A 13,147-nucleotide genomic window follows, 5' to 3' on the forward strand; every position below is an offset into this window, starting at 1 on the left:
GGCCTTCTGCTGTCTAAGAAGACAGAATTCTTGAGTGAAACCAACAGTCCTTGCTATACTTTCTGTCACTGTGTAAAAGTTGAAGTAGCATCTACAGCACGTCGGGCTAAAGAGTCCTGAGTGGTCAGCTTCCTAGGTACCAGTCCAGCCTCACTCTGGCCATGGTGGAAGGGGAAGGGCAACTCTTGTCCATTTGCTCAGGGTCAAAATTCAGGGTTGCATCTAAGAGTTTATTTCTTCCCAGATGTGAGAGCTGTCACAGAAACTTCGCCAACTTTTTTTTTTTTTTTTTTAAGGCAACCCAGCATACTGTATTTTGAAAGGCATGTATGAAAGGCAAATAAGTGTGGCTGGGACATCTGGAGAGTTTTTACTAGGCAGTATCTCTTTCTCTTCTGTGTCCATAAAAGATGGACAGGGAAAAAGCGTTTCATTACAAGGACCACAACTCTGTCCCCAAAGGGTCAAGGGAATACTAAAAAGTCAAAATTGGCACCTAATAAGTACATTAGTTAGCACCCTGTTCTGAGGCTTTTCCAACCAAAAAAGCTAGGGAATGCCAACCCGTTAGAAATCTAAAGGAGAATGTGAGGTTTTATTAGCTATTAAGCTTCTTCGTCCTTGGATGCAGGAGATACAAGGTACCTGTGGATTTCAGGTGGCTGGGTTTTGGCCTGAAATACTATCAGGTGAACATATATGTGGGATGTTTGAGGCCTGAACTTGTTTCACGTAGAATTTCCACATAGTATGACAGAGTGGATTGATACCCACTTCTTTTTCATTTATAAGGATCAGCACTTTACGTAAACTAAAGGCTGTCTTTTACAGAACAAACCTGGATTCCATCAAGAAACTTTGAGCAAATTTTGATTTTACTACAAAGGTATATTTTTGGATAGTGAGTCTCTAGTTCTTAATCCAATTGAGTAAAGCTTTATGAAGACCTACTTTGTGTAAAGTGCTGTGTTAGGCACCCAGAAAAATACAAAGATGAAAAAACCAAGCCTCTGTTGTTATAAGTTTAGGATCCTCTGGCATCCCCCTCCAAACCCCAATGCTAGTCCATTTCTGGAACATGATTACCTTTTCTCCAATAATAGCAATAGTTTCGACTGGTTGGAAGACATGAGTTCCTATGGCCACACTGAGGGCCCTGTAGACCCCTTCCATAGCATCTGGATGGCAAGCAAAATAGAGCAGCATCTGTGTGTAGTCAAGTTGAGGTGGATCCTTCTCATGGTCAGCAAATAGCCTAAAGAAAAACTGCCACACAAAAAGAATTTCAATCAAAGATAAAAGGCTTAAAATGAGTAGTCACTGGATGGACAGGCAATGACGGATCCTTCCAAGAGCTTTGGAAAGACCACTTTCTGAGGATTGAATCAGTAAACGTAATACATAATGAATGGTATTAACTGAAGAGTATGCTAAGTTAAAAAACAGAATAAGTAAGGCTCACAATTCTAATGTTAAAGAAATTATATGCTAGCATATATAATTATATTATATGCTATATGCTTTGTATCAACAAACTTGTTGATACAAACTTAGGAAAGAATGTGCTAATAAAGGTGGTGGGGACTATATTTTAAGCAGGAAAAGGGAGCTACAGAGCAAGAACCTATCTGTCTATCCTAATCACCACTCTGACAAATTGAGTCTTGACTCCTAAATATAAAGCTTCCACTCTGTTCCTGTATGGAGAGCCCCTGGGACTTTAGCCATTAAAATCTTTCAACCAAGGTGCCTGGGTGGCTGAGTTGGTTAAACATATGCCTTCAGCTCAGGTCATGATCCCAGGGTCCTGGGATTGAGCCCTGGGTCTGACTCCCTGCTCAGCCCAGAGTCTGCTTCTCCCCCTGCTTGTGCTGCGCTCTCTCTCTCTTTTTCAAATACATAAATACAATCGTAAAAAAAAAAAAAAAAAAAAAAAAAAATCTTTCAACTGGCCAACAGTGCTCTGAACTCCATACTCAACCTGTTGGTAATAACGTGACTTTTTCCACCGTGGATTCGCTCTGGAGGAGTGTGCTAACCACTGAATACCAGTGTTTTTTGGTAATTTCTCTCTCACTCTAAATGACTGAGCTGGAAGTCAGCTCTATAATGTAGTGTGCTGTGCATCTGGCGGTAAGAAAAGTTGGTGTGTGGCAACCCAATATCCCCTGTGGCAAAGCAGCTCAAACCCTGGGACTCACAGGTCACACCTAAGCAGTAAAGCACCTACGTGGCACTGCTTGAAGAGGACACTGGCTTCCTTATGAGCTCTTCTCAAACATGTACATTTAATGACCTGGAGAATCTTCTTCTAAAATTTAGATTTTTATTAAGTAGATGGTTCTGGAGTGATATAATGTTCTGCACATATAGTAAGCTCTTAGATGCTTCTAACACTACCGGTCCTGGCCTACACATTGAGGTACAAGTGCCCAAATGCCTAGATCCATAGATACCAAGTGCCTAGGCTATTCTCCATTACCTACAGTTCTTACAACTATGAACAAATTTAATTAGATGGTTGGGAGAATAAGTTTCTGATACTTGACAAATCCAATAAAAATTTAAATAAAACTCACGTTGATAGGAAACTGCATAAAATCTGTTATGTTACAAAGCAGGAAGGAGTCTTAGAGGTCAATGGAATCTGGAAGTTCATTCATTTAGTCACTTATTTCAAGGTTAACTGAGTTGCAGGTCTGTTATAAGCCAGGCAGAGTTATCCTGAGATGCTTAAAAACACTCTAACGGTAAGGCATCCTTTGATTTTTTTCATGATCCAGCTGGTGGGTTCCTTCAGGACTCTGTTTTCTTCATCCCCTCTTGCCTCTCAGTTACTTCAGGGATTTCCAGCAGGATTAGGAGTAGAAGGGGGACTGACACTAACAGATAACCACCAAAGGGTCCCTGAGGGCCTATCTTCCAGTTCTTCCACAGGAATTGTTGAAGTCTGCTAGGATTTCCACTGAATTGCCCTTATAAATGCTCTGCAGATGCAATGCATCATTATTTTCATTAACAAAGCAACTGAATATCCTATCTTGAAAAAAAGATGTGCAAAATGAAATAAGCTGATATTTGGGCTCTTTCTGTAATTACATGGCCTTGATTTTAAGTCAATGGATAGGACATTCATAAAAGGTAAGGCTCCCTGTATTCCTAAGATCATTTAAAATATCATAGTAGGTAGAATTCTAAGAAACTTTCAAAGGTTCCCACTCTCTGGCATATATATCTTGTATCATCTCCTCTCCTTGTGTGTGCATAGGGCTTGTGGCTGTGATGGGAAATCATTCCCAGAGCATCTGGGTGGCTCAGTTGGTTAAGCATCTGCCTTTGGTTCAGGTCATGATCCCAGGGTCCTAGGATCAAGCCTCACCTTGGGCTCCCTGCTCAGCAGGAAGCCTGCTTCTCCCTCTCCCTCTGCTGCTCTCCCTGCTTGTGCTCCCTCTCTCTCTCTCGCAAATAAATAAATAAAATCTTTAAAAAAAAAAAAGAAAATCATTCCCATTTAGTAAGTCACCTTATATAACAAAGATAAAGAGATTTTTGCAGATGTAATTAAGGTCCTTAATCAGATGATTTTGATCTAATCAAAATGAAGTCTACTGTTGGGCCTGACCTAATCAGGTGAGGCCTTAAGGGAGAGATTTAAAGCCAGAGAGATGCTTTTCTTCTGGCCATGGAGACTCAAACTGTCCAGTTGTGGAGAGGGCCATGTGGCAGGGAACAACAGGCAGCCTCTTATGGCTGAAATTCTCAATCCTACAACTACATGGATCTGAATCCTGCCAATAATCCATCTTGAAAGGCAGTCTCAGAACCAATCTTGGAATTGGCCTTGGATGAGATTACAATTGCAGCTGATGCCTTGATATCAGCCTTCTGAGACCCCCAAGCAGAGGACTCATCTAAGCCATGTCTGGACTTCTGATTCACAGAAACTGTGAGCTAATGAATGGGTATTGGCAAGGACTTATTGAACAAATATGATGAGCTAGGTATAGTCCATACCTAGCTCTGAGAATACATTCACTAAGAAAGAGATAAAGATGCCTGCTCTCAATCTCTGTCTTCTAGAAGGGGAAGACAGACAATGAAGAATACATAAAATAAGTTAGGTAAACTAGGTAGTGATTATGGAAACACATGCAAAAGGCAGGTCATGAAAAGAGGTTAGGAGTGAAGAGTGGGGCAGATTGCACAGCTGAGAAGGTAAAATTTGAAGATTGGAGGGTGTTAGACAGGGAGTATATCCGGGGTGGGAGCCTTACAAGCAGAGGGAATTGCTAAGTCAATGACCTAAGGCAGGGGCATGCCTCACAGGGTTGCTCCGTAAGAAGGCCAGGGTAGCTGCAGCAGAGTGCGCCAGGGCACAGCAGGCGATGAGGGGAGGGAGGAACAGGGTCAAGGCCAGGTTAGCTATTTAAGGATTTGGGCTTTTCCTCTGAGTAAAATGCAGAGCCATGGGAGGATATGAGTGGAGGCTGCTACGATCTGAACCAAGACAAGGAGACGCAGGGAGACCCATCATGTGGCTGTTGCAGTCTTCCAGGGGAGGACGCCTGTGGCTTGTTCCAGTGATGGCCATGGGGCTAGAAGAAGCAGTTTGGTCCTCAGTATATTTTGAGGATAGAACCACCAGGATTTCCTGAGGAATCGAATGTGGGCTTTGAAAAAGAAGATTTGGGGATGTGTAGTAGGACGTTGGCAACTGGAAGGTCCGAGTTGCCAGTGACTAAGAGGGACAGGGCTCTGAGTGAAGATCGGAGGGGTGGGGTGGAGGGGATGGGAGTCCAGGTAGCTAGCTTTGGACACAGAGTTTGAAATATCTACTAGAATATTCAAGTGGAGATGTCAAATGGGCAATTGCATGAAGGAGGTTTGCAAGGGAGGCCTGAGGCAGAAATAGGCACTTAGGATCTGTTAACAAACAACTAGTGTTTGAAACCTGGCTTCAACAAATATTACCAGTCCAAAGTAATAGAAGGATTTCACAGGAAAGGAAGCTGTGGAGAGATTAAGACAACACTTGTGAATTTGAATATGGCAAAATCAAATTGCCTTGTCAATTTATATGGCAATCGCTAAGGATTTTTAAATACTGGAGTAGTTGCTCTTGGTATTGAGTGTGTGGGATGCCAGGACATGACCTGTGGAACCCGGTCAGTCATAATGAAGTATGCCGTTACTGTCAGGGGACATCACTGTGATTGTGACACAGACATGTCTCAGAGTTCCTTTCTTGGAGGCAACGGGGCCTTTCATCCAGTGCCTGGGACTCTGGGGTCATCCAAGCCCCTGGTCTGTGCTAATGGCTTATGTCCAGGAGCCCCTGCCAGTGTGGCTCAGAGGTGGGCCCTGGGTCAGAGAGAGCACAAATGACAAAGCAGGGGCTCTGGGTGGGACCTGAGCCTGTAGTCCAGGGCTTCTCCTTAAGAGGGTAAAGAGTCCCTCAGAGGGAAGTGACCTGATCAGCATCCTACAGTGTGACAGACCTGGGGACAGAGCTCAGGGCTCCTGACCCTCAGAATTCCCTCTTCATGGGGCATTCCATCTCCACCCCCATTTGGTCTTTCCTATTCTAATTACAGCCAAAGGGGTAAAGTTGGTTTGTTGTTGTTGTTGTTTTAATTTTTATTTATTTATGATAGTCACACAGAGAGAGAGAGGCAGAGACACAGGCAGAGGGAGAAGCAGGCTCCATGTACCCGGAGCCCGACGTGGGATTCGATCCCGGGTCTCCAGGATCGCGCCCTGGGACAAAGGCAGGTGCCAAACCGCTGCGCCACCCGGGGATCCTGGTTTGTTGTTTTATCTTTTTTCTTTGCACCCCTTTCTTTAGCATGGTACCCATGAACCATTCTTCAACCAAGTACAGTTAGCGTGGCTGGTTTCTGCTTGGCTAACACGTACCCAGGGCTTACTCTGTGCCAATCACTCACTCTGCACAACAACCCTGCTGGAGACGGATAAAAGTAAACTAAGACACAGAGGGGTTAGGTAACTTCATCAAGACTTTGAAGCATACAAGCATTGGAATCTGTGCTTTTAATCCCAGTTTAAGAGCACTGAGACTAAAAAAAAAAAAAAAAGAGCACTGAGGCTTATGTAATCCTGAGCATCCAGTGTCTGAGTCATGAGGGGTGGAAAGTGCCACTCCTTTCCATCCTCCGGACATCAGACTGATGCACACACACACTCCCACACACACACCAGCCATCCCATCCTTTGCCCCACTGCTTTCTCAGGCTTCATGGTCCTGGCTCTACCGCCAACTTTGTTCTGTTCCTCCAAGCCATTCTCCAGCAGTCTGGGCACCAATAGGTGGCAGCCACTCCCTCCCTTGGCACCCAAAGGCCCCTTTCCTGCTTCACTGCCTTGCAGTCCTCAGGGCGCCATCTCAGGGCACAGTCTGCTGGCATTAGCTGCTGGGTGAGCAACTAAAGGGCTCTACCCTCAGTCAACATTTCTAAAACTTGTGACTGGAAGGGAAAGTGCTTTGACTTGACATCATATTCAGACTGCCCATTTCTTCACAGAAGAACCTGTTTACTGCTGGCAGATTTTGGCCTCCTGATGGCTTTACAGGGTTGGTCTCCATCTTCCAGTTTCACATTGAAAACTCCCACCACAATGAAGACAAAAAGCTGCTCCTGCACCTGCCAGTCTTAGGTCTTGGACTCTGGTGACGCCTTGACCTCTTTCTCTTACCTGCTCTCCTGCTAGCTCGGGAGAGGTGCTCGGAAACTATGCATCCAATTGAAGGAAACTGTTCACTTTAAGGCCGTAACTGGAGTCACGTACAATCTCCTATTGCAGTTTTAAACTAATGGCTGGCTGGAAATTGGACCGTTGATACACCTAGTTTGCTGAGCTGTCTAAATCCCTATTCAACTTTTCTCATATCCTGTTGAATTTGGTTGTGTTAGGTATATTTTTATGTTTTAAACACTTCACTGAAGCCAGAGTACTTTACAATATTAAGGTCCTGCTTTCTTTTGTGGGCTCAGGGATAGAGGTTAGTAATATCATTATTGGTGATAATAATATTGATAATAATAATCCAGTGGGTCATGGGCAATACTTATGCAACCCTTGGTATGTTGTACAAGTCAATGAAAGTCAAAGAGGAATAAACAAAAACATATACAGTAGTCCCCATTATCTGTGGTTTTGCTTTCTGTGGTTTCAGTTACCCACGGTCCACTGTGGTCCACCTCAGTCCGGAAGCAGATGATCCTCCTCTTCACAAATCATCGGAGGGTCACTAGTGGCCTAACACTACCTCACAACACCTATGTCATTCATCTCAATTCATCTCATCACATGGGCATTTTGTCATCTTACATCATCACAGGAAGAGTGTGAGTACAGCACAAAAATTTTTTTTTGAGAGAGAGAGAAAGGGAGAGAGAGAGAGACCATAGTCACATGACTTTCATTGCAGAATTATTTTTACAGTTGTTTTATTTTAATATTAACTATTACTGCTCGTCTCTCACTGTGCCTAATTTATAAGTTTAACTTATAAAAGCAGTATATATAGGGTTTGGTACTATTCACAATTTAGGTATACGACTGGGGTCTTGGGATGTATCATACCCAAGGGGGGATTGCTGTGTTGGTAAAATAACAGTTCTTATCCTAAGCTTTTAGAATTGGAAGGACACTCAGGGCAAATATGTCAAGTAACAGCTTACTTTGACAGATGAGAAAAGTGAGACCCAAGGGATTATGAAAATTGTTCAAGATCATACAGAGAGTTAACAATGGGACTCTGTTTAAGATTTTGGTCCCTCCCTCCTCCCTCCAAATTTTTCTGTGCTGCCTTATGAACATTAAAGTCTACATTCTAGGGATACAACAAAGGATCTGGGGGCGGGGGTGATGGAATCCAAAACAAATTACATGAGTGGAAGAAAAGACAGAAATTACCAGTGTTATAGTAGTGAATTTTGTAAAGGATCTCAGCAATTACCTCTATAAGATGCTCCTGCCTATTGAACGGCAGAGGTTCAAGAGGATTTTCTGGAATTTTTATATATTCATCTCCTGTAAACCACAGACCAGCCTATACAAAAAATAAAAATGAAAATTATTAAAGTAGCATTCCTCTAAAAGCCACAGGGATTGAACCCATCTTGTTCAACACTCTAAGAGTAGTGGTCTCCAAAATATGGGGTCAAAAACCAAGGGAAACAGGAGAAAATACTAGAACTTCCATTTATACATATTTTTGATATCACTCTTATATAATTTTTATTCTTAAATATTTGATAATATAAATAATGTATTCGTGCAGTAGTACACATGCATAATTTATAAATTAAAATCCACATATTGGGGATATTAGCTATATCTTAGCTGTCAGAGCATGTGATGAAGTTTGGAGGTCACTGCCCTGATTTTGCCTGCATGGCAACATTCTGGAGGGGTCTTCACTCATAACACTAGCTCACATTCCACATGTCCTGTTCATGTGACTATCTATTCTCAGAGCCTAGCGTGGTGCCAGAAAAATCTTTGTGAGTGAATGACTGACTCAAAAGCTCAATGGCCTGCTTTTTAATGACATCCCTCTTTCTCAACCCATATGTGATACCAATTATCGAAACCTTCGATTTCTATATGGCAATGAATCTCCCTTCTCTTCCTTCCCTCTAACCCTACTCCTGCCATCTTGGGGAAGAGCCTCTTTCCTGTCACAGGCCACCCCCGTAAGCTCCAAACTGTTTTCATCTCTAGTCTCCTTCTTATTTGTTTCAGCTTGTACCATGCAACCATATCAATTTCTTCAAGACTTTAATTTGTCATATTCTCTTCTTGGAACCATTTCCTGTTCTTGCTCTTCCATTCACATCATCCCTCCTACCTGGTGACTTCCTGTCCACCCATGTAAACCTGCACATCTCTCTGGGCTCCATTCTGATCACATCACCTTAGAGATGCCTTCCTTGATCTTGCTTCTGAATTCCAGTTTGATGTGTCTACACCACACAATGGACTTTTAGTCCATTGTGGTGCCACTCATGTTTACTATTGAGTATCAGGTATAAATTCCTTGGGTTTAAAGAATACATCATGCCAACCTTAATTTTTGTACATGGTAAGCACTTCATATACATATGCATTTTGTTCCCAGGTTTAGCTCTCTTACCATCTTCCAGTGTGATAACATACTCTCAGCACTGTTGCCAAGAGCCCCTAGCTTGCCTAACCTGACTCTGGCCTATGTTCTATGCTTTCTTTCCTTCTAAGTATCACCTGTGCTTTGAGAGAAGGCTGGAATGGCTTTAGGTAACTTGTAAGGGGATGAAGCTCCCAAAGGTGAGAACTGGAGGTTCTTTCATTTGGAACAAAGGAGATGTTGGCCACATGGAACCCTGTGAGAGAGAAGACTCAGAAGAAACTTAAGATCCAGTATGGGCTCGAGCTTTGAATATGCTTTTGCACTGAAGAGACCCTTGCCCAATAGCTAATCCATGGAAGGTAAGTACTACTCAATGGGAGGATAGAGAGATGAGGAACATAGGTAAGGAGTATGATGGAGCACCAAAGTTCAGAATTACTCTCCTGCTTTAAACAACAAGAAAAATGAACAAGATATCTGAAATTTTTTCTGACATTAGACAATAGGCAACATAAGAGAGTAATTCTTGAACTAAAGGAAGTAACCAAGGAGTCCTTTCAGTGTTTTAGCCTGGAGGGAGTTCCCAGGCTGTAGTGCCAGGAGAGACATCCAAATAGAGCCTGGTGATCTCTCTGAGTTGAGAAGATAGATTTTGCTGTTGAGGGAGGACAAGATGGCTAGAATTTTCAGGACAGAATACTAGTGATATACTGAGAGGGAGAGCAAGCCCAGAGATTCACAGATGGATTTCCGTAAGTCTTGACTCGCCAATCTGGTGATGTGTGTTTGTGGAAGATACCATAAGCTGGAGAGAGAACCACAAGAAAGGAGTAAGCTGAACAATTCCTGAGCCTCACATGGGGCTGGGAGGAAGAGTCCATGTCACCACCAGGCAGAGTGGAATGATCTCCTCAAACATAAGCATTGGATAGAGTCCCCAGGAGATAATTACCTTAGCAGTGGGAACTGATTAGCCCTCACCTAAAGGCCACACTGGACCCAGCCTTACAAATATTATTGTAACCTTGAAAGGATAAAAGTGATTCCAAGTAGCACCCACCAATATAGGAATCACAACGTCTGGCATCCAATATAAAGTTACTAAGTATACAAAAAAAAAGCCATATTACACGCCCATAGAAAAAACATCAATCAATAACAACAAACACAAAAATGACACAGGTGATAGAATGAATACAGAATATTCCTTCAGCTGTTCTAAATATATTTCATTTTTTCATGGAGATAAAGAAAAAAATATGCACATGAAGAGAGAAATGAAAGATATAAAATAGAAACAACTTGAACTACTAGAGACAAAAAAAAATCAATATCTGAAATGAAAAATACACTGCATGGTATTCATAACAGATTCAGCTTTGCAGAGGAAATGATCAGTGAACTCGAAGACCTAGGAATAGAAATAAATACAAAGTAAAGCAAAGAGAAAAAAAGACAAAAAAAAAAATGAACCAAACATCAGTGACCCATGGGATAGTAAGGACATGACTGGATTTTGAGAAGGGGTGGGTGTGCAGAAAAAGTATTTAAGAAAAAAAATCCTGAAAAGTTTCCAATCTGACCAGAATGGCAAAACCCATGGAGATTCAAGAGCTCAGTGAACCAAGCAGAAGAAACATGAAGAAAACCACACAAAGAAACACAATAATCAAATTGCTGAAAACCGGGAGCAAAGGGGAAATATTAAAAGAAGCTAGAAGGGAAAAAAGAAATAGAGATTGGATCCCAATTCCTCCTACCATTTCTCAGCCATTGCATAAATGGTATTGCATAAATGAGAACATTGTGTATTTCTCACACAAGAGGGCCACATTAGAAAGGAAAAAAAAAATAACCTGACTGGAAAACGACTTAAGATTTTTAAAAAGTCATCCGTGAAAATTTTAGCAATATGAAATGTTAAACGTAAACCTGGATAGTAGGGTTTAAATTAATAAAGCAAGGTTGTGTCAACCATATCCTGCCTCACTGAATTATTAAGTGATTTTTCCTTAAAAGATGGAAATGTCCCTTGTGCTCTCTTGCTAAAACATGGTCTGCTATAGGAAAAATATTAGGGTTTGAACCTGACGGCCAAGAAAGAATTCTTGAGATGTCTTTGGTGCAAAAGGGTGGTTTTATTAAAGCATGGGGACAGAACCCATGGGCAGAAAGAACTGTACTGGGGTCATGAGAAGTGGCCCATCATACGCTTCAAGTTGGGAAGGAGTTAGGGATAGGGTAAGTCTCCCAGGTATTTTGGAAACAAGGCTTCCAGGATCCTGAGGGGGCTAGCTATTGCTGGGAAAGGTCGTTTCTTACTGTTTAGTAAAAACTTGATCATGAAACCCTTCAGATGTTTATGGTCGGTCATGTACTTGGGGGTGATTGCCAACACTGTATCTTGGGGAGTAGAGATAAAGGGAGTTTCCAAAGGAATTTTTATATGTTAAAGTAGACTTACAGGGTCCTGGGCTGACTCATTAAGCCTGTAATCACATGCATTCTCACAGACAGAAGGTGAGCTGAGAGTTTAATATCAAAGAATCCTACATGGAGTGGCTCAGCCTCCTCAGACAGTGGAGGCAAGCATGTGACAGCAGCAGGGGGACTAGGGGTAGAGGGCAAACAGGCCCAGGTACACAGCCCTGTCGACGTCACCAACTCTCTCATTCCAGTTTAGAAGTTGGGGCAATCAGCACGCTCTTAAGTGACTGTTGTGACCTTGCAATTAGTCAAAAGAAAAGAAAAAAGATAAAATAAAAAGCAGTGCAAAGAGGCCTTCTCTCCCAGAGAACTCCATTTCAGCGATGCGTGCTATGCTCTCTTCCTGTTCTATATAGCATTTTTAACAAATCTCATAACATTTTGCTCTAAAAATGGTTTTGACTTTTCCCATATAACTTTTTCTTTCTTTCTTTCTTTCTCTTTCTTTCTTTCTCTTTCTTTCTTTCTTTCTTTCTTTCTTTCTTTCTTTCTTCTTTCTTTCTTTCTTTCTTTCTTTCTTTCTTTCTTTTCTTCTTTCTTTATTTCTTTTCTTTTTTCTTTTTTTTTTGGTTTTGTTTCTGGCGTGTGTGTGTGAGCTGGCAAGTGTTGGAAATCTGTGAAAGTCATGTGGGATGACCAACTGAGCCTTTCCAAATGGCCTCCTTCTCCTGGGGCTCCTGTGGACGAGGAATTGGGTGGGTGGGGAAGAGTGCTGAGTTCAGAAATCGGAAATCTACTGCTCCCCAAACACAGGAGGTGTTCAAATAAGTACTTCTGTGTTTCTTTTAAATGCAGTGACCAACTTTCTCTAAGAAATTTACACTTTTGGTAAAGGAGCTTTCTGGTTTTGGCTCAGCATTTTGGTAAAAATTGCCAACATCCTTTGTTTGTCTCATGTTTTGTACAAAAGGATGTTTAAATTGATAGCCTGGAGTAATTGGCACATACTGTAGTGAAGGTTGGTAATTTCGCAAGTGCTCACTTTTAAAATCTTTCAGTGATGAAACCAGAGTGAGTTTTGCTCTGTTTTTGTTTTTAGACAAAATCGTTTTCACAAGTTTTAAGTCAAGATCAGCGATAGTATCCATAAATCGTTCTACTAGGGAAGCAAATATATCAAAGCCCAATCAGCCAAGCACCTGCTTTGACCAGCCTTGAAGGAACCTTCTTCTATTCAAGTGTTATTTCCTCTGGCTGAACAGCACAAGCTTGGGAACATCGGGGCTGTCTATAAGCATACCATCCATTAAGGACAAAAAGAGAAGCAGGAAGGGACGTGCTCTTTCAATATTGAAATACACATGAGACACAGGCACTTAAAGAGTATTACCCTATTTCAAAATTAGAACCTTATAATTGCTTCCATCTTTTGTGTTTACCAGCAATGTGAAATGATGAGCAATAAGATGATTTCAATTAGTAGACACAAAATTAAGTAATTCAGTCCCCCTTAGTTATGGGGTTTCATTCTCCTTCCCTACCCAAACTTCTAAAAACTGAATTGACTTTTATCTTCACTTCCTAGAG

General features: G+C 41.8%; 1 protein-coding gene and 1 long non-coding RNA gene across 18 annotated transcripts in view; one reads left to right on the forward strand and one right to left on the reverse strand.

Moving 5' to 3' along the window:
- SPEF2 (sperm flagellar 2) overlaps window positions 1-13,147 on the reverse strand; it is a 171,160-nt gene that overhangs the window by 12,555 nt on the left and 145,458 nt on the right. For all 15 annotated transcript variants that reach the window (XR_007410382.1, XM_049109377.1, XM_049109375.1 and 12 more), the window contains 2 exons: window positions 7,982-8,074; window positions 1,087-1,266 (listed from right to left, as the gene is read on the reverse strand). Coding sequence is in view for 14 of the 15 variants with exons in the window: in XM_049109377.1 (XP_048965334.1) it covers window positions 1,087-1,266; window positions 7,982-8,074 (273 nt within the window). In the remaining variant the exon portion in view is untranslated. The remainder of the gene's footprint in view (window positions 1-1,086; window positions 1,267-7,981; window positions 8,075-13,147) is intronic.
- LOC112652659 (uncharacterized) overlaps window positions 7,166-13,147 on the forward strand; it is a 94,282-nt gene continuing 88,300 nt past the window's right edge. For 2 of the 3 annotated variants that reach the window (XR_004815058.2, XR_007410383.1), the window contains exon 1: window positions 7,166-7,367. This is a non-coding gene — a long non-coding RNA (uncharacterized LOC112652659). The remainder of the gene's footprint in view (window positions 7,368-13,147) is intronic. The other variant, XR_004815056.2, reaches the window with a different exon arrangement.

This window comes from Canis lupus, chromosome 4 (genome assembly GCF_003254725.2).
Source record: "Canis lupus dingo isolate Sandy chromosome 4, ASM325472v2, whole genome shotgun sequence".
Taxonomy (NCBI): Eukaryota; Metazoa; Chordata; class Mammalia; order Carnivora; family Canidae; genus Canis; species Canis lupus.